This window comes from Oxyura jamaicensis, chromosome 18, assembly GCF_011077185.1.
Source record: "Oxyura jamaicensis isolate SHBP4307 breed ruddy duck chromosome 18, BPBGC_Ojam_1.0, whole genome shotgun sequence".
NCBI lineage: Eukaryota > Metazoa > Chordata > Aves > Anseriformes > Anatidae > Oxyura > Oxyura jamaicensis.
The window spans coordinates 3,829-23,705 of record NC_048910.1 but is presented as its reverse complement, the minus strand read 5'-3'; the positions used below and the strand labels follow the sequence as shown (position 1 = coordinate 23,705).

Sequence of the window (19,877 nt, the reverse complement as noted above, 5' to 3'; positions counted from 1 at the left end):
TTTACATGTTCCCAAGCACACATATTTGCGGATTCTCCAAATACCTGATATTGTCCTTCTGTCTGTCCAGCATCACTACCCATATCCTGGGCCTGCCTTGCAGCACACACACACAGGGTTGTGGAGAGAGAGAGTGAATACACAGAGAGAAAGTTATAAAAAGATTTAATGTGTAAAATTAGTAAAAAGATAGGAGAGACTGGGGTGATCAGGGCTCAGCCAGCCAAGCATTATAACAGGCCCATTTTTACACATGACCAGCCCGTTATGCTCTTTTCTACCTATCCCTGCTCTTTGTTCCTCCTGATGCCCCTTCCCCTGCACTCCCCATGCGTTTTCAGAGCTCTGCAGTTTCTGCACCCTTTCAGTATGGGGCTCCTTGGTTCACAATCTTACCAGGTTCAACCTTCCTGGAAGTAGAACCTGTAACTTTTTAGGAGTCACAATTAGTAAACAATTAGTGTGATTGGAAGGACTGTTTCTTGTAATTGTCTCCCACTTTAGAAGTCCCCCATCAGATAACCCTGCTGGAATAAACATTCCTACATCCTCATAAGCTTTCATAAGTTAGTGTGATAAACTAACTTTGATTTGTTTACCATCACTACCTCCTTTTTTATTATCCAGTGTTGCCTAGGAATGAGGTCCTTGACTAGGTACCTTAAAAGAGCAGACACTCTCCTTCTACATTATCTTACAAAGGAAGGAAATATGGGAAGTTAGTTCTAGGTGGGCTGTCTCCAGGGCAAATATCTAAAATAAGGCAAAAGTCTCCTAACTGCTAAGACTTTCCAGTCTCAGAATTCTTTTAAACTCTTTCTTACTTCAAGGGCATTTTTGTCTAGAAATGTCAATTTTATTGACAAACTTTGTTTTGTTTATATGACATGGTTCTGGTAGCAAGGAGCTGCAGGAGTGGCCTCTTTGAGGAGTCCAGAAGCTGCCCCACATTAGATAAGAGCCAGTTCCAGCCAAATCCAAAGGGATCCACCACTGGCCAGAGCTGAGCCAATAAGTGACATTCGTTGCACCACTGTGAGTGCATACTTCAGAAAACAATCAATCAATCAAAAACAAACAACAACAACAATTTAAAAAAGAAAAAGCAACAGAACCTTGACCTACTGGCCATGATCCTTTTGATGCAGCCCAGGATACAGCTGGCTTTCTGGGATACAATTGCATATTGCTGGCTCATGTTGAGTTCTCATCCAACCACTCCCCCAGGTCCTTCTCCTCAGGGCTGCTTTCAATCCATTCTCCACCCAGCCTGCATTTGTGCTTGGGATTGTGCAAGGTGCAGGACCCTTGGACTTGGCCTTTTTGAACTTCACAAAGTTTGCACAGGACCACCTCTCAAGCCCGTCAAGGTCACTCTGGATGGAATCCCTTCCCTCCAGCGTGTCAGCTGCACCACACAACTCGGTGTTATTAGCAAACTTGCTGAGGGTGCATTTGATCCCACTGTCCAGGTCACCTACAAAAATTTTTTGGGCTCCTCTTCCCTCCAGGACTTTGTGCTATGGTAATATATTGGGTTAATGTAGCAAGGTGTTATTTTATTTTATTTTATTTTATTTTATTGGGGGGGGGGGGGGGGGATGGGGATGCTGTAGGAGTGGCCTCTTTGAGAAGTGTTAAATAAGAGCCAGTTTTAGCTGGCTCTAAAGGGACCAAACAATTGGCTCCAAGCAATGTTGTTTGCACTGCTGTGAGAGAAAATTTAAGAAAAGAAAAAAACTGCTGCACAGCAGCAGCTGGGAGAGTGAGGAGTGAGAAACAGCCCTGCAGACACCAAGGTTCATGAGGAAGGAGGGGGAGGAGGTGCTCCATGCACCAGAATAGACGTTTCCCTGAAGGCTGTGGAGAGGATCATGGTGGAGCAAGCTGTTGCCCTGCAGCCCGTGGTGTACCACGGTGGAGAAGATTTCCATGTTTCAGACCATGGAGGAGCCCATAGTGGAGCAGGTGGATCTGTCGTGAAGAAGAGCCCCTGCAGGAGCAGGCCCTGGGTGGGAGCTGCAGCCCATGGAGAGGAGACCATGCAGGAGCAGGGGATCTGGGGGGAGCTGCTGCTTGTGGTTGACCCATGTTGAAGCAGTTCTTGAAGAGCTACTGCCTGTGGGAAGCCCAGGCAGGATCAGTTTGGGAAGGATGACATCCCATGGGAGGGACCACATGCTGGAGCAGGGGAAGAGAGTGACTGTGAAGGAGCCGTGGAGATGAAAAGTCATGGACTGACCACAGCCCCCATTCCCTCTTCCCCTGCATTGCTCAGCATGAGGATGTAGAAGAGGGTGGATGGGGGAAGGTGGTTTTAAGATTTTATTATTATTATTATTATTTTATTTTTTTTTCCAGTTTCTCACTGCTCTAGCTTGTTAGTAGTAGGTATCACATTAATCTCCCAGTGCTGAGTCTGTTTTCCCTTTGACGATAATTGTTGAGTAATCTCCCTTTCCTTATCTCAACGCTTGAGCTCTTTTCATCATATTTTCTCCTCCTTTCCCTTTGAGGAGTGGGAGAGAAAGAGCAGTTGTGGTGGAGGTCAGCTGCCCAGCCAAGTTAAACCACCACACTGACATCAGGAATCATATAATCATAGAATAATTTGAGGTCTACCTTCTTTTAGTTCAAAACCAGTATCTATTTGTGCTATCGCTACACTCACTGATAATGACTCTCTCCCCATCTTTCCTGTAGGTCCCCGTTAAACACTGGAAGGCTGCTGACTCATCTGTGTCCTTCTTGTGCTGTGGATCCTAGAGCTGAACACAGTACTCCAGGTGGGGTCTTACGAGAGCAGAGAAGAAGAGGAGAATTACCTCCCTCAGCCTGCTGGCCACAATTCTTTTGATGCAGCCCAGGACACAGTTGACTTTCTGGGCTGCAATTGCACATTTCCAGCTCATGCTGAACTTCTCATCCACCAGCACCCCCAGGTCCTTTTTCTCATGTGCTGCTTTCAATTAATTCCCTACCCAGCCTGTATTTGATCCTTCTGGATGGCATCCTCCAGCACCGTACAGTCTGTTGTCATTGGCAGACTTTCTGAGGGTGCACTCTGTGATCATAATTCCTTTGAGATGGGGGCACCAGAATTGCCCACAATGTTCAATATGTGGGCGCTGTATAGATATATACAAAGGCATTATGACAGGATTTTTTTTTTTCTCTATTCTTTTTCTTACTCTTTCTGTCACTGTATTTTGCTTTCATGAATCTTAGTATGTGTCACAATCCCAAGGTCTTGTGGGACTTCTCTTTCAGTCTATCACCTACTCTGACCTTATGTCTCAGTGAAAACTGCCTATTTACATCTACCTTATATTTTCTGTCTATCTTTGTATTTTATGAATAAGACCTTTCATCATAATTCAAGACAGCTTAGTTTCATTAGGACCTTTGAGTGAATCACCTTCCTGAAAATTTTATGGAAAGTCAAGCAGAATACAATAAATACATCTCCTTTTAGTCTCCTGTAGAGACCTCCATTAAGTGCATGAGTGATGAGCTCTCTATACAAAGCAGTAGTTAATCTCTACCATTATGTTATATTTATCCAGTTACTTTCTCCTTTACTGGTTTCTACTAAAATACCCAGTACAGATATGTACTAGGTTTGGCTGGGAGGGAGTTAACTCTCCCCACAGCAGACCATGTAGTGCTGTGCTTTGCACTTGCAGCTACAATGGTATTGATACTGCACGAATGTTTTGGCTACTGCTGAGCAGTGCTGGCATAGCATAAAGACTGTGTCTCCAACCCCCACCCTCACACCTAAAGGCCAGTAAGCTGAGGGTGGGCAAGAAGTGGGGAAGGGACATTGCCAGGACAGCTGACCTAAACTGGTCAAAAGGTTATTTCACACTGTATGGCATCATGCTCAGCATAAAACCTAAGGAAGGAGAAGAAGAAGGGAGGGGATTCATTATGAAAGTGTTGGTTTTCTGAGCAACCACTATATATATTGAGGCCCTGATCCCTAAAATGTGGCTGAACATCACTTGCTGATAGGAAGTGGAGAATAATTGTTTTCTCCTTTTTCTTCCATGTGGCCTTTGCTTTTTTCTTTTTTCCTTTCCTTTGATTTTTTCGCTTCCTTCTCCTTTAATTGAACTGTTTCTCATTTCAATCCATGAACCTTTTTTCATCATATTTTCTCCCCCTATTAGTTTCAGGAGGGGAGTGAGAGAGTGATTGTGGTGGAACTTAGCCGCCTATCAGTGTGAAGCCACCACAAGATATTAGAACTACAGGTTCATTGTCCCCTGAATCCCTCCCAGGAACTTAAAAAACCTTGCTGTCACATTTGATACCTTCCTATCCTCAGGCACCTTAGGCAGAAATTAAGCTTCCCAGTACTTTAACTGTTTCTTCTTGAGTTCCACTTCTTTGAAATTTTTTCAGTCAAATACAGTATTAATCACTTACTGAATAAAGCTGCAAATTATCACTTTTAATAACTAAATATTCATGGAATATTCACAATTTATATGTTAGAATGAATATTTTATAAATGTATACTTTTATGTTATATGAATGCATAACTTACAAGCTGCACGAAATGGGATTCCTATTTTTCCTTGGATACTATTAATTAGAACAATTTGGCCAGTTCTCCTTGAGATCATGTTGGGAAGAATGGCTGAAAAAAGAAATAGAAAGAAAAAGGCAAGAAAGTAAAAGAGCTCAATATATTTAGTGAAAAAAAAAAAAAAAAAGTGACAACTGCAATAAAGATAGCAACATTTTAACAAATTATAGAATCATAGAACATCCTGAGTTGGAATGGCCCACAAGTATCCAACTCCTGACTACACAGAGGGTCACCCAAAAATCAAACCAAAAAATCAAATTTCTGAGTGCGTTGTCCAAATGCTTCTTAAACTCTGGCATGCTTGGTGCTGTGACCACTTCCCTGGGGAGCCTGTTTCGGTGTCTGACCACCCTCTCAGTGAAGAACTTTTTCCTAATACCCAGCCTGAACATCCCCTGATGCAGTTTCATGCTGTTCCCTTGGGTCCTATCACCGGTCACAAGAGAGAAGAGATCAGTGCCTTCCCTCCACTCCCCCTTGTGAAGAAACTGTGAGCTGCAGTGAGATCTCCCATAAGTTTCCTCTTTTCCAGGATGAATGAACCAAGGGACTTCAGCTGCTCCTAGGTCTCTAGACCCTTCACCATTTTTAGCCCCTTTTTGGATGCTCTCTAATAGTTTTATGTCCTTATATTGTGGTGCCCAAAACTGTATGCAACTGGTGAGGTAAGGTCTCACCAGTTCAGAGTAGAACAGGGCAATCACTTCCCTCGACCAGCTAGCAATGCTGGGTATGATGCATGATGAATGTGATTGGCCTTTTTGGCTGTCAGGGCACACAGTTGACTGCAATTTAATTTGCTGTTGACCAGAACTCCCAGATCCCTTTCCAGAGGGCTGCTCTCCATCTTCTTTTCCCCTAATCTGTACATATATCCAGGGTTACCCTGTTCCAGGTGCAGAATCTGACACTTGCTCTTTTTGATCTTCATGCAGTTGGTTATTGTCCAGACCTCTAACTTGTCAAGAACTCTTGGCAAGGCCCCTCTGCCTTCAAGTGAGTCAGTGACTCTTCCTCATTTAATATAATCAGCAAACTTAGTATACTTTTGAGTCTTGCATTTTATGAATTTATGAAATGAATTTATGAAAACATTAAAGAGAACTGAGCCCAAAATGGAGCCCTGGGGAAACTCACTAGTGAATGGCTACCAGGCTGATGTATCTCTATTTAACCCTTTGAGCCTGACCCATCAGTCAATTTTTCACTCATCATATTATGTATTTGTCTAGCCATATGCTGGACATTTTGTCCAGAAGGATACTGTGAGAAACAGTGCTGAAAGCCTTGCTGAAATCCCAAAAGCTTATGTCAAGTAGCTTCTCTTGTTCAACTAGGTGAGTAACCTTGTCATAAAAGGAAAATAACTTTGTAGCAGATCAAGGTTATCTCTGCTCCTCCTTTTGATATTAACATATTTAATAAAGCCCTTTTTATTGTCCCCCACAGTAATGTCCAGCTTCAACTCTAATTGAGCTTTGGCTACATGAATTTTCTCCCCAAAGTGGTGAACATCTCTGTAGTCCTCTCATGTTGCTCAAGCTCACTTCCATAGTCATAGCCATACACTTCCTTTTACCACCTAAGCTCTAGAAGAAAATCCCTGCTAAACCAAACTGGCCTTCTGCCCTATCTGCTTGACTTAAGAACATTTTGGAATTGCATGTTTTTGTGCTCTTAAGAGGTTGCATTTCAAAAGCAATCAGCACTGATGGGCCTCAACACCTTCAAAAGCTGTGTCCCAGTGATCCTCACCAAGTAGTTCCCTGAGCAGCATTAAATCTGCTCTCCCAATATCCAGGGATGAAGTGTTGGTGGCAGCTTTCCTCTGTTACCAAAGATCCCGTCCTGCCTGTTGGTGAGAGGGAAGAGGATGCTTCATTTCTTGTGTTGTGGCTGGCTGACAAATGTGTCTCAGGGATGGTAGTGTATGATTCCAACAGTCATCTCCTTCTCTGACTCCCTGGTATTCCTCTGCCTGCTTACCTCCTCACAAAGCTCTATCACCACACTGAGCAGGTCTTCTATCTGGGCACACCTCCCACAGGTGTATTCACTGCTGTGGTCAGATACTGACAGAAAACTTGGACACACCCTGCAGCCTGAGACCTGGATGGCTGTGCATATTGCCTTGGGAGCTCTGTCTGGATAGCTGTGTTGGTTACTGTGGCTATAGAGGCCACAGAGGACATAGTTTTCTGCTAGTTGGATACTATGACTGAAGCTCTTTGCCAGCAGGTTACAACTGCCATTAAAAGTGGCAGTGACAGCACCTGCCTTGCATGCTTTCATGTGGAAATTGCCATGCAAACTACTGTGCCACACCCTCATTGACACAACACTCCTAGTTTGCCTGTCTTTTTCTCAGTGATCCTGGTCACTGGCAATTACTAGGGCTGCCTTCTGTGGGAGGAGGGGTGGCTGCCATTACTCCTGGCCCCCTCCCACAGCTCATCAGCCACTCTTGCAAAAGCTGCCTGCATCTGTGCTCCCCTGTGGTTTTCCTGGCTCAGGAAACACACTGAAAACTTCTGCCCCTTGCTCTGCTGTGGAACAGACCTGCACCAGAGCTGATCGCCTCAGTGAGTGATGAAGTTTTGAAGGTAGGTTTGAATGAAAGTTTTCTCCATACTGCAATCAAAAATATCACAAAATCTGGTAGCTGGAAATTGAATATAGTCCTTGAAAGCACACAGAAGAGAGAAACAAACTTGATAAAAAGACTGGAAGGTGTCTTATAAGGAGAGGCAGAGGACACTTGTTTTGTTTGGTCTGTAGAAAAGTCCAAGAGCTGACCTCTTTTCTTTCTACAAGTTCCTGAGGAGAACAAGTGGAGATGGAGGTGCTGGTCTCCTCCCTGATAACTGATGACAGGACATACAGGAATGGCACAAAGCTATACCACAGCAGGTTCAGAGTAGGTATAAGGAAAAAATTATTTACTGTGAAAGTGGTCAAGAATAATTTTGTTTTAATATCGTGGAACTGAAGCTACTGAGTTACTGTAAATGCTGTGATACTAAGACAAGGAAAAAGGGCAAAGAGTTTGAAACCTTGTGAAATTTTAGAATTCCCAAGAAAAATCAGACTTCTCTGGAGTGATAACAACTCAAAAAAGGCAAAAATGCTTTAAATAACTTTGGACTGATTTTATTAGGGAGCAGTGAGGGCCAGCTGTCCTATATAGAAGTAGGAGCCAAAACCGACCCCAGGGTAGACTGTCATTGACAGAAAACAGGACTGTGGTGGACAGAGCTGGGTGCTCATAACACAGTCCATTGGCAGTCCCAGGCAAGACAAGCCATGCGCTAGGTCTAAGATTCATCCAGAAGGCAGACCACAGACAGGTATATGTATGTACAACAAATCCCAAGTAAGCATTGAAGGCCCAGGCCTCAGCTGAAATGAGTATTCTAGGCTTATAGGCAGAGGATGAGAGGAGGGCCTCAAGAGAGGCTTCTCAGGGCCATTTACAACTTATTGCTGTCAATAGGATTCCATCTTGGCTTAAATTTTTGAGTTAAAGCTTCAACACATTTAATTATATGAGATTAAAAAATGGCTGGAGACAGAATCTCAGACATCTTTTAATTCATAAGGAAGAGCTTTAATGGACAGAAAATAAATTTTTGAATTGTGTTGGATTTAGCAAAATGAAAACCAAATCAAAACAAAAATTGAAGAAGAAATAGAAGGCAGTTTCAGCTCATTCCTAGTGCAAATCAGCATACAGGCTGGAAAAAAAAGCAGAAAAATACTCTTGGAAAGACTGAAAGCTGGTATCCTACTAAGCAGACAGTGGTCATGAAGTGCCTAAAATTCTTATTAGAAAGTCCACCTGAAATAACAGAGAGAGACTGAACGAGTTTTGTTAAAATAGTTAATGTGCTGGGTATGTTTGTATGTAAACAGAGAGGAAAGGAAAATGTGTTGTCACATCATGAGTTAGAGAAGCCAGACAGATGCCATTGAGGGGAAGGTGAAGACAGGTATTGAAGAGCTGATGCACATTTTTCTATTGAACCTATTTCACATCTGATTCAAAAACAGAATACCTAAGGAAACAAGAATGGAATATGGAGTGGAACAGAACTGAACGGAACTGAATGGAATGGAATGGAATGCCTAGGGAAACAAACAGAGCAGGTCAATTGTTTCTTTAGTGCTTTCCCAGGTGCTGAGATCTCAGTAATACACTGAACAAGAATATTTGAATGATGTTTTGAAGGTCTTGGGACTACAAAGGATAGGAGTAAAAGATAAGGAAAAATAAGAGAAAAAAAAAAAAAGAAAAAAAAATGAAAAAAAAAAAAGAAAATGGACAAAGACATAATGAACAAAGCTTTGTAGCTCTTCAGAGTGCCATCATGACATGTTAATATTTTAAGGACTTAATTCTGTACTTTTCAGGATCAAGCACCTCCTCAGTTCTAAGCATTTCCATACCTCCCCTGAAACAACAGAGAAGTTAAATACTGAAGTTATTTGTGTCTGGGCATAATTTGTTGAGGTCTGCTCCATTCACTCTGTGTCTTCTAGACTGAACTTGGATTCTACATGTAGATTTAGGTACATTAATGTTTTTTATTTGTCAGCCTATCTGTATCCTTGCAAGCACTTTGAAAATAGTTGTCTTTGTAACAAAGGTAGCAAGCACATAACTAAGAGTCACCTTAAGCAAAACATAATAAGTAGACATTAATAAATATACATGTGTGTGACTATCAAATGCCTGCTTAACTAGTCCTTGAACAACATCTATTTCCAAGCTCAGGCAGTCCGATTTTGATCTCATCACCTCAATTTCAGTCCACTGATTTTCACAGATTTGTTCTGGATTGTAGCAAAGCCAGTGACTTGGATCGCAAGCTTTGAGTAGTAACAGGAAAATGGTAAAAAATATTAAAATACCTTTGGTTAAAGTTACAGGTCCAAAATAGTTGACATCCATTATCTTTTTATCAAGTTCCAATGAAATGCTCTGCACTGCTCCTTTTACCTTCATACTTGCATTGTTGATCAGTACATCCACACAGCCATAGCAATCCAGGATTTCCCTAGCTACATCTTGAATGCAGTCTATGTCTGAGATATCCAGAAGAATGAGCTTTGGTGTATAAGTCTAACAAAGAAAATAATTATTTCAAGGATTCCTGTTATATAAAAATGTATTTCTATTTGCTTAAAAATAAATTCTTAATAATTAACCACTATATCTGAAGAAAATGCTTTCACCACTCTCTTAAAATCCTTGATTTTTTTTCTTATTAACCCATTCTAGAAAGAGTGTAGCTCAGTAGTAGGTGTTCATGTACTCTGATATTCAGATGTAGGTGCATAAAGTAGAACATCATGGGAAGGATAGGTTGGATTGATTCTATCCCACTGTGTTTTGTCTCTCAGCTTTGTAATCAGTGAAGGCATGTAGATACCCACCAGGGTGACTCCTAGCACTGCAAATGATGGTCTTTTCATAAGCAGCCCCTCTAGAGAAATTTGCTGACAACAGAATCAATCTAGGATATAGTGCTTTGAAAGATGATTTACATGTACATGAAGGGATTGAATTTACAGGGGGAATGTAGAAAGTAGGAATGGATTGTTTAACAATACAATATCCAAACTGATACACTTGTATGATTGCTTCCAAAAATGACTTTTATGTAGCAAACAAGTGAAACTCACTGCAGAAAAAGGGCAAAATGCAAGTATCTCTTGGTCTGGTGACCAGGGACTATAGGATGTTTGATGTCTTCAGGAACACCTATGCCTGGGAATGAGTTAGGCATCTGTTGATCATGGAAGGAAAGCTTTTCTATGAACATCAATAAACACCTTTCAAAGAACTACCCTTGGCAGCATGGGCAGACTTTACAGGTCTTGCATGTCTACTTATATGGTGACCCAGTAGTAATGAGAAAAAGGAACTCTTAGTGTGCTCCCATAGCTTGCTAGCTGGGAATTCTTCCAGAGTAGTGGAGATTACATTAAGTCTTTAGACCCATCTCCCCTTTCTTGAGCACTCTTATTATGTGTAAAACTGGTGATTGTTTGTGCAATTAAATGAAGAATTTTGGATCTCTTACATTTGAATGAGGCAAATCCCTCTACCTAGCATTTCTAGTTGTCTGGTTTGGGGCAGGTCTTTGTTCAAAATGCAGGGCCAGACATTAGTAATTATTTGAGAGAGCAGGATTTCTGACTTGTTTTTGGCATCATGCTCTGAAGATCTTCAGAGGTGTTTTGTTCTCTCTCTCTCTCTGGAATCTGTTGGGTGTATTATGTGGATGACCAAAATCTTTGTTAACAGTGATTCAAGCTTCATGTATACCTCATTTTAGTGTTTTTAAAAGAGCGTTTTGTACCTGAAGAAGGTGTTTACCTCAACTTCTCAATTGTCAAAGCACAGTGAGGAAACACTTACCATGCTGGGGTCTGCCACACTAATTAAAGCATCATACAAGGCTTCTAACTTCTCCCATGTCCTGCCACACAAAATAAGTCTTGCTCCTCCTGTGTGAAACACCCGAGAACATTCTAGGGGAGAAATACATTCAGAAAAAATAATAACAATAGTAGCAATGTGTTAATGCTTATTTTAGTTGAAATGGGATCCCGTTTTTGTTAATGATGTTGAATCATTTATTTAAAATTCATGAATTTTGAGAGAATAAAAATATATATGAGGAAAAAAGAAAGTGCCAAATGGCATCAATGTATATGATTAATAAATTAAATTTAAGGAATACTTTACTATATTAAATTTATCACAATAATATGACACATTGGTACTTTTTAATCATGGCATGTAATCAAAAGAACCGTATGACAGTTAATGGATGAAGGGTTTAAGTTAGAAGAAAAATGTTTTAATTGTCTTTCTTCTTTATCTCTCTGCATCTAGAAACACACTTACTATAAAGAAAAATACACAAAAAACACGTTTTTAGAGTACAAACTCTTTTGTAAAACTTCATGTTGCCTACAGCAATGTAAAGAAGATACCAACCAATCCTAGAATATAGCAAAGCTAGTTCTGTATGCTATCTTTATGAAATTTGCAGCTACATGAAACATATCTACAACTTTGAGATAGAGTTATTATGCAGAGAAACTCACCAGCCACTGTCCCACAGATGAGATGAAACAGCAGTTTGAGAGAAACCTTTCTTACACAGACCCTTCCTTTAATATGTGATCCATCCTATGACCTTCCCAGGAGCCAGTGGAGGTTATGGAGACCATCTTGAGCTACCTCTGGTTAAGACAGATTCCCTCAAGCCTTCCTAAAAAGGCTACTGAGAAGTTTCTGGGTATGCTGGACTGAAACTGTTTTTTCTTCATACAGTCAGATATTCTGGATTAGGGATTCACCACTGTTTAAGTGAGCTGTAATTGTACTTTTCTTAAAGTGATGATACAGAAGAACAGGCAGCCAGTAATAACATTTCTGCAACCTTGGTACTGGCTACAACACTGCAGCCAAGTCATTACGTTAGGTCTTCATGGAGCTATGTGATTAACCCAATCCAGATTATGAAATACCATGCTGAAATATTTTGACAGTTTCTGTCTCATCTATTTTCTTCTCTAGGTGGTGGAGGAAGAATTATATTCCTCACTGCCCTGCCAGTTTCATGAGAGAAAAAACATTGACCACTGATATCTCATAGGCATCTTGTAGGGATACTATCTTGCAGGGAGCTATCTTGTTACTATAATATCTTGTAGGGAGCTGCCCCAAAGCAATTAGGAAGCATTCCTCTGAAATAATTGTATAACCAATAGCCCAGCTAAAGTGCCTCTACACCAATGCATGCAGCACAGGAAAGAGAGAAGAAGGGTTGGAAATCATGGTGTAATTTGAAAACTATGACCTAAGTGCTATCAAGGAAACATGGTGGGACAAATCACACAACTGGAACAAACCAATTGAGTGTTACAAGCTTTCCAGAAGAGACAGGCATGGGAGGAGGGATGGGGTGTTGCCCTCTATGTTAGGGAATGGATTGATTGCAAAGAGATGCCTCTGACAAACAGGTATGGACAGGTTGAGAGCATGTGGGTTAAAAATAAGGGCCAAACACCTTGTGGTTGGGGTCTACTACAGGCCACCTGATCAAGAGGAGCCTGTTGATGAGGCCATCTTGCTTTAGCTACAAGAAGTGTCCTGCTCACAAGCTCTCATCATGATGGGGGATTTCAACCTCCCGGATGCCTGCTGGGAAAGCTACATAGCAGGCTGTAAGCAATCCAGGAGACTCTTGGATTCAAGGGTAACTTCCTGGTCAAGGTATCAGACAATCCAATCAGAGGAGCAACGTTACTGGGCTTGGTGCCCACCAATGCAGGTGAACTCATTAAAGAGGTTAAGATTGGAGTCAGTCTGGGCTGCAGTGACCACACCCTGGTTGAGTGGTGCTCCATGATCTTGCTGGGCACAGAGGTGAGACTGACCAGCCTGCAATTCCCCGGGTCTTGCTTTTTACACCTTTTAAAAACATGGGTTATGTTTCCCCTATTCCAGTCAGTGGCAACTCCACCGGACTGACACGACTTCTCGATTTTGATGGATTGTAGCTTAGCAGCTACATCCACCAGTTCCCTCGGGACCCATGGATGCATCTCATCAGGTCCCATGGACTTGTGCACCTTTAAGTTCCTTAGCTGGTCTCAAACATTATCTTCTACAGTGGGCAGTTCAGCATTCTTCCAGCCCCTGACTTTGCCTTCTGGACCCTGGGCTATGTGGCTGGAGCTCCTGTTGGTGAAGACTGAGGTCATGACTGAGTTTGTGATCTCAAGGAATATGGACCTGGCAAAGAGCAAAGTCAGGACCCTGAACTTCCAAAGAGTGAACTTTCAGCTGTCTAAAGAACTAGTGGATGAGACACTGTTGGAACAGAGGAACTGACTGGAGCTGTCATAACTCTTTAAGGACATTTGTCTGAGAGAACAGTAGCTCTCCATCCCCGTGTGTAACGCATAAGGCAGGAAAGGCAGGAAGGCATGGCTGATCAAGGATCTGCTAGTCAAATTGAAGTGTAAGAAGGAAATACGCTGGCAGTAGAAGCAGGGACATGTTGCCTGGGAAGAGTACAAGGGATGCTGTCTGCATGTCCAAGGATGGGACTGGGAAAACCAAGGCACAGGTGGATCTGAGCTCAGCAAGAGATGCAAAGAAAAAAAGAGATTCTATATGTAGGTCAGAAAAGAAAGGCCAAGGATAACATACCCCCTCTGATAAATGAGAAGGAAGAACTGGTAACAACAGACATAGAGAAGGCTGAGGTACTCAGCAACTTTGCCTCAATGTTCACTGCCGGTCAGGCTTCCCACAACTCTCACATCCCTGTACCTCTAGGCAGGGGCTGGGGGAGCAAAGTCCCATCCCAGTGTAAGCAAAGAGCAGGTACAAGACCATCTGAAGAAAGTGAACAGCCTATTGGGCCTAAGGACATGCATCCCAGCATCCTGAGGGAACTGGCTGTTGTAGTTGACAAGCCACTCTCCATCACATTTGAAAAGTCATGCCAGTCAAGTGAAGTCCCTGGTGACTGGAAAAAGGGAAGCATCACTCCCATTTCTAAAAAGGGCAGAAAGGAGGACCTGAGGAACTACAGACCAGAAGAGTAGGTTTCCTGGAGAAGCTGTAAATGGCCTATCCCCAGAATGTTTCAGCATGCAGCATGGGAAAGAATGTTTAGTGCTTATCCTGGGCAAGATGCTATCAGTATTCATGCTTGAGCAGTTCAGTTGGCATAGGTGACCTCCAGGTGTCCCCGCCAACCTAAACTGTTATCTAATTCTGTGAAACTTTCAAGTGTTCTATGATTCTTCAAGATGCCCAGACTCAGCTGGACGACTCTAAATTGTGCCTCTGTAAACAAAAGTACTGAAATATAGCCAACAAGAGAAAATTCATGTTAACATTATCTTAAAATAAGCACTAAAATTTTAAAAATCTTAAAAATATTGAGAGAAAGAGAAAGAAGAGGTTTCCTGGAGAAGCTGTGAATGGCCCATCCCCAGAATATTAAAGGGCAGTTTGGATGGGGCTTTGAGCAACCTGGTGTAGTGGAAGGTGTCCCTGCCCATGGCAGGGGGCGGGTTGGAATTAGATGATCTTTAAGGTCCCTTCCAGTTGAAACCAGTCTAAGATTCTGTGATTCTTATAGCCTCCACAATGGCTTATTCTAGAAAATGCTACAGTATGTTACAAATATTTCTCTTCCCACAGGTCTTCTGCCACAGCTTCCAAATAAGCCATGGGTGAGAAACACTGACATCAAGAGAAGAGAAGGCTCTGGGGAGACCTCATTGCAACCCTCCAGTACTTGAAGGGAGCATATAAACAGGAGGGGGAAGGTCTGTTTACATGTGCTGATAGCGATAGGACAAGGGGGAATGGCTTTAAACTAAGACTGGGGAGATTTAGGTTAGAAATTAGGAGAAAATTTTTCACTTAAAGGGTGGTGAGGCACTGGAACAGGTTGCCCAGAGAGGTTGTGGATGTCCCATCCTTGGGGGCATTCAAGGCCAGGCTGGATGCAGCTCTGGGCAGCCTCCTCTAATGGTTGGCAACCCTGCCCAGAGCAGGGGGTTTGAAACTACATGATCTTTAAGGTCCTTTTCAATCCAGGCCATTCTGTGATCAAGGAATCACAGAAGCAAAACCAGTGGCCTAGAAAGAGAACAGACCCTGCTGCACATTGAAAAGCCAAGTTCAACATCAAGTGATTTCATCAAGTTTTTTCCTGGCTCCCTTTATATACGGCACACAGGGCTGTTTCAGATGTAACCTACCAGTCTTGCTCACAGATAAAATCAGAGCTAGTCTGGGGAATTTCAATCCCATTCTCCTCCTCAATTATCATAAAGATAATAATCAAGTGAAGAATTATCCTCATGGCACATCCATTTCCTCCTGAAGACTCAGTTTTCAAGTTTGTCCCTTAAAGTCAGGCACAGCCACTCTAACAGTTACCTACTCAGGCATACCCCCATGCACAGGGACATTTCTAGCCAGGGAGGGACCTTAAGTAACACAGTTTCCATCCCTTTTTCTTTTTCAAGAAGTCCAGGCACATTAAGTAGTATTAGCTGAGCATACTGCATTTTGTTCAGTATTATTCCTGTTGAGCCTCCTAGGCATGTGTCTTCTCACTTCCAATTGATTCTCAGTACATACACAAACCTCTTTAAAAATAAACCCACAGTATTTATGAACTGCACCCTATGTATCTGTACATATAATCTTAGTCCATAAGCACATCTAGGTTTTGGCTGGGATAGGGTTAATTTTCTTCCTAGCAGTTGGTATGGTGCTATGGTTTGGGTTTAGGTTGAAAATAACATTCAGAACACACTAATGTTTTAGTTGTTGCTGAACAGTGCTTACATCAAATCAGGGACTCTTCTGCTTCTCCTGCTGCTTTGCTAGCAAGTAGACTGGACGTGCATGAGAAGCTGAGAGGGAACACAGCCAGGATCCAAACTGGCCAAAGGGGTATCTCATGCCACATGACATCATGCTGAACAATAAAACTGGAGGGGGTTGGGTGAGGGGACTGCCATTAATTGGGGAATGTCTGGGATTTGTTTGGGTGGCAGTGACTAATTGCATTGTGCACCACTTGAGTTTTTAATTCTTTGTTTTTCTTTTTCTTTCTTTTTTTTTTTTTTTCTTTTTTCTTTTCCCTTTAAACTGCACTTATCTTGCATTTTTACCTTTTTTGATTCTCTCCCACATCCCACTGAGGGAAAGGAGTGAGTGAACGGCTGTGTGGTGTTTAGATGCGTGCCAAGTTGAACCACAGTAAAGCATAACAGACTATTTTTATAGACTGCTAGAATTGTAAATGTTCAACAGTATTTATGCATAAATGAAGTAGAAGAGATGAAAGACATCATAAGTGGGTTCTCATTTGAGAAAGATATCTAGTAAAATAAATCAGTTTTCAGTTATTTATTACAAAACACAATTTTCTTCCTTTCACAATAGTTGTATCTTTCTGCAAAAATGAAGCAGAACCTGCTGATTAAAGTATTAGCCAAATTTTATTCAAAGATGTGGAATACCACAGTTTAAAGCAAATTCATTCACTCTGAGTAGAAACAGGTGAGAACACCGTTCATTTCCTACCATTTAGAAGGTTAGTAAGCAGTGTTAAACTGAATTTGAGCCCCTTATCTTCTTTATAACCTAGTAATTTAATTAAAATATCCACATATACAATTTCTGTTGCAGATTTCAGAGAATCACAGAATCATCTAGTTTGGAAGAGACCTCCAAGATCACCTAGTCCAACCTCTGACCTAATGCTAACAAGTCCTCCACTAAACCATATCACTAAACTCTACGTCTAAACGTCTTTTAAAGGCCTCCAGGGATGGTGACTGAACCATTTCCCTGGGCAGTCCATTCCAATGCCTAACAGCCTTTTCATTAAAGAAGTTCTTTGTAATATCCAACCTAAACCTCCCCTGGCACAACTTCAGCCCATTCCCTCTCGTCCTGTCACCAGGCACATGGGAGAATAGACCAACCCCCACCTTGCTACAGCCTCCTTTAAGGTACCTGTAGAGTGTGATAAGGTCGCCCTTGAGCCTCCTCTTTTCCAGGCTTAAAAACCCCAGCTCCCCCAGCCATTCATCATCAGACTTGTTCTACAGACACCTCACCAGCTTCATTGCCCTTCTCTGGACTCGCTCAAGCACCTCCATGTCCTACTTGTAGCGAGGGGCCCAAAACTCTGAACACAGTACTCGAGGTGAGGCCTCACCAGAGCTGAGTACAGGGGGAAAATCACTTCCCTAGTCCTGCTGGCCACACTGTTTCTTATACAAGCCAGGATGCTGTTGGACTTCTTGGCCACCTGACCATGCTGCTGGCTCATATTCGGCCAATTTTTTGTGTGACCAGGAAGTTTCTGCATCCTTTTTCTGCTTTTAATTGTATCTGCTTTGGAAGATTTAACTGTTACTAAACGAAAAAAAAAAAAAAAAAAAAAAAAAAAAAAAAAAAAAAAAAAAAAAAAGACCAAATGACCAAATCCCCTCAAATACCTATGGTTTCCTTTTTATCTCTGAAAGTGAGGCTGCCAGTTCATGACAAAACTAGCAGACAATTGGAAACAGTTCATATATTACACTGCCAAGGAACCATCCAGCCTCTGTTTCACACCTTTCACCCAGAGACTCATATGCTGTCCATAAGTCTCAATTGTGCCTCTCTAAACAAAAATACTTAAATATAACCAACCAGAATAAATGTATGCTAATATTATCTTTAACTGAAACTGAAGTTTTCACGAAAGGGGAAAGGCTAGGTGGGATGTTGAGGTCCAACTTTATCTCATGCCTTGTCTCAACAGGCCCTGATGAACACCACTCCTTATTAGCATAGTTTATATTTCTGTCACAGGTCAGTGTTCTGCTCGCCTAAGAATAATTATGCAACAGCATGCCTTTCCAACAACTCTTCCCTGCTTGGGAATGTAAGTTTTCTGGCATACTTAGAAAAGGCCAAAATGTAACCCCAAGGTATGTTTGACTTAGGAGGTACTTGCATCTACTGCCCTTCAAGTAATGTCTGCAGCAGGACTGTGCATAAGCAATGTATGACCCACTGCTTTTAATCTCATAGGACTGTGTAAGAAAGAAATACGGACCAGGAAGAAACAGATGGTAAGTGACTGCTCACCTAGTCAACCCATTTATATAAACATAAATTGTGACATACCCTTTTCTTCCTTTCAGTGAACCCAACATCACACATAGTCTGACATCCCAGTTGGAGGTACAGAGGAATATCAAGTAAAGAGGAATAACATAGGTAATAGAGGGGTAAAATGATATGAATAGGGAGAGAGGGCTGACCACTTCTGTACGCAAGTGGAAGGGAGCAGGAAGTCTAGAAGCTTTTAAGGGCTGAAAAGGAACATGTAACAGAGTGATATGACACCTGTTTATACTGATTTGCTGCTACCCTGCAGTGGCAACCTATGACATAAGACCTCAGAGTAGTAACATGCTAAAAATAGCACTCAGCATGCTTATAAAACCTCTTATCCTATTGAATTAAATAAACATAAAGCTCTGCAGTTCCTAAAAGTCCAACAGCAGTTCCTGTGGCTGAGATTAAATATGTACATTTAAAAATGATAGGCTTTATTTATAACCATATTTCCTAACTTCTGCATCCAGCTCAAGGTAATGAATGCACATGAAATCATGTAGAAGAGGATCTCTGCCCATTTGTTTTCTCTGACACTAGAAGAAAAGAGACAACTCACCATTGCCTAGTCGAGAGACAGCATCTGTTATCACCACCACCTTGTTTTGTACTGCTGACCGGGACAGTAGCCATATGACTGACTGGTAGATATAAATAATTCCACTGATCCCTAGAATAACCAATGGTAGGGCAAGTACAGCAAGCATGCCCATATCTGTAGAAAACAAGAGTACATATAAAAGTAACAGTAATTATAATGTGCATTCATTATTTTTCAAATTATTCTTCTCTACAAAAGCAATGTTTTTATGTATAGAAAAGCCAAAACACAATATGCCAAAGGCTTGAAGCAGTAGAAAGCTTGTCTTCCAATCAGCAGTTTCTTATTAAGCTATTTTAATAAGTTTTTTATTATTATGATTCATTTTACTCATTATTGCATGTTCTAAACAAATATAGCTTTCTTTTATTCAAAATGACTCTATGTTGGCAAAAACATAATAAAATTTTAGTACAAATATTGCCTTTAGGCAAAACATAGTATAAAATATAACACTAAGCTTTTAATACTGTTTCTATTGTGGGAAAACAAATAATAAGCTTTTAATCCTAATTTTGGGTAAACTACATAATATAAATGTTTTGTGCTTTAAAAGATATAGAAAAAAAAATCACTTACTATTGCAGGTAGAATCCTGGTATGGATAAAGTTTTCTTTTGAAATAAATTTTGTATTACAGGCTTAATTAAAGTCCTTCAGCATTTTTATAGAAGATCGCATATGCTGAGGCTGCTTGCCCTCTATGAGAATGGCTATGTATAGCCTACAGCTGTGACAGATGGTCTTCAAAAGTAAATATAGCATCTACAGTGTGGTTCACATGCCTGACCTATTAGCTAATAGGCTGGACAGTCATGTAAAAGTTTTTAGTACAATATCCATTCAACTGTACAATGAAGCATTTATATTTCTGTCTTCCCCTGGGTTGCAGTTATTCATAGGAGTTGTACATAGGAAACTGAGCCTATCTCAGTTTC

At 41.4% G+C, this 19,877-nt stretch overlaps 1 protein-coding gene across 2 annotated transcripts in view; it reads right to left on the bottom strand.

The window, feature by feature from the left end:
* DHRS7C (dehydrogenase/reductase 7C) overlaps nt 1–19,667 on the bottom strand; it is a 36,522-nt gene extending 16,855 nt beyond the window's left edge. The window contains exons 1-6 of one of the 2 annotated variants that reach the window (XM_035342618.1): nt 19,519–19,667; nt 18,898–19,053; nt 11,025–11,137; nt 9,512–9,722; nt 4,556–4,648; nt 1,750–1,757 (exon numbers count right to left, since the gene is read on the bottom strand). In XM_035342618.1, the coding sequence (XP_035198509.1) occupies nt 1,750–1,757; nt 4,556–4,648; nt 9,512–9,722; nt 11,025–11,137; nt 18,898–19,051 (579 nt within the window). In that variant the 5' untranslated portion in view covers nt 19,052–19,053; nt 19,519–19,667. Of the gene's footprint in view, nt 1–1,749; nt 1,758–4,555; nt 4,649–9,511; nt 9,723–11,024; nt 11,138–18,897; nt 19,054–19,518 lie in introns of those variants that run through there. The other variant, XM_035342619.1, reaches the window with a different exon arrangement.
* Nucleotides 19,668–19,877: the final 210 nt, after the last annotated feature.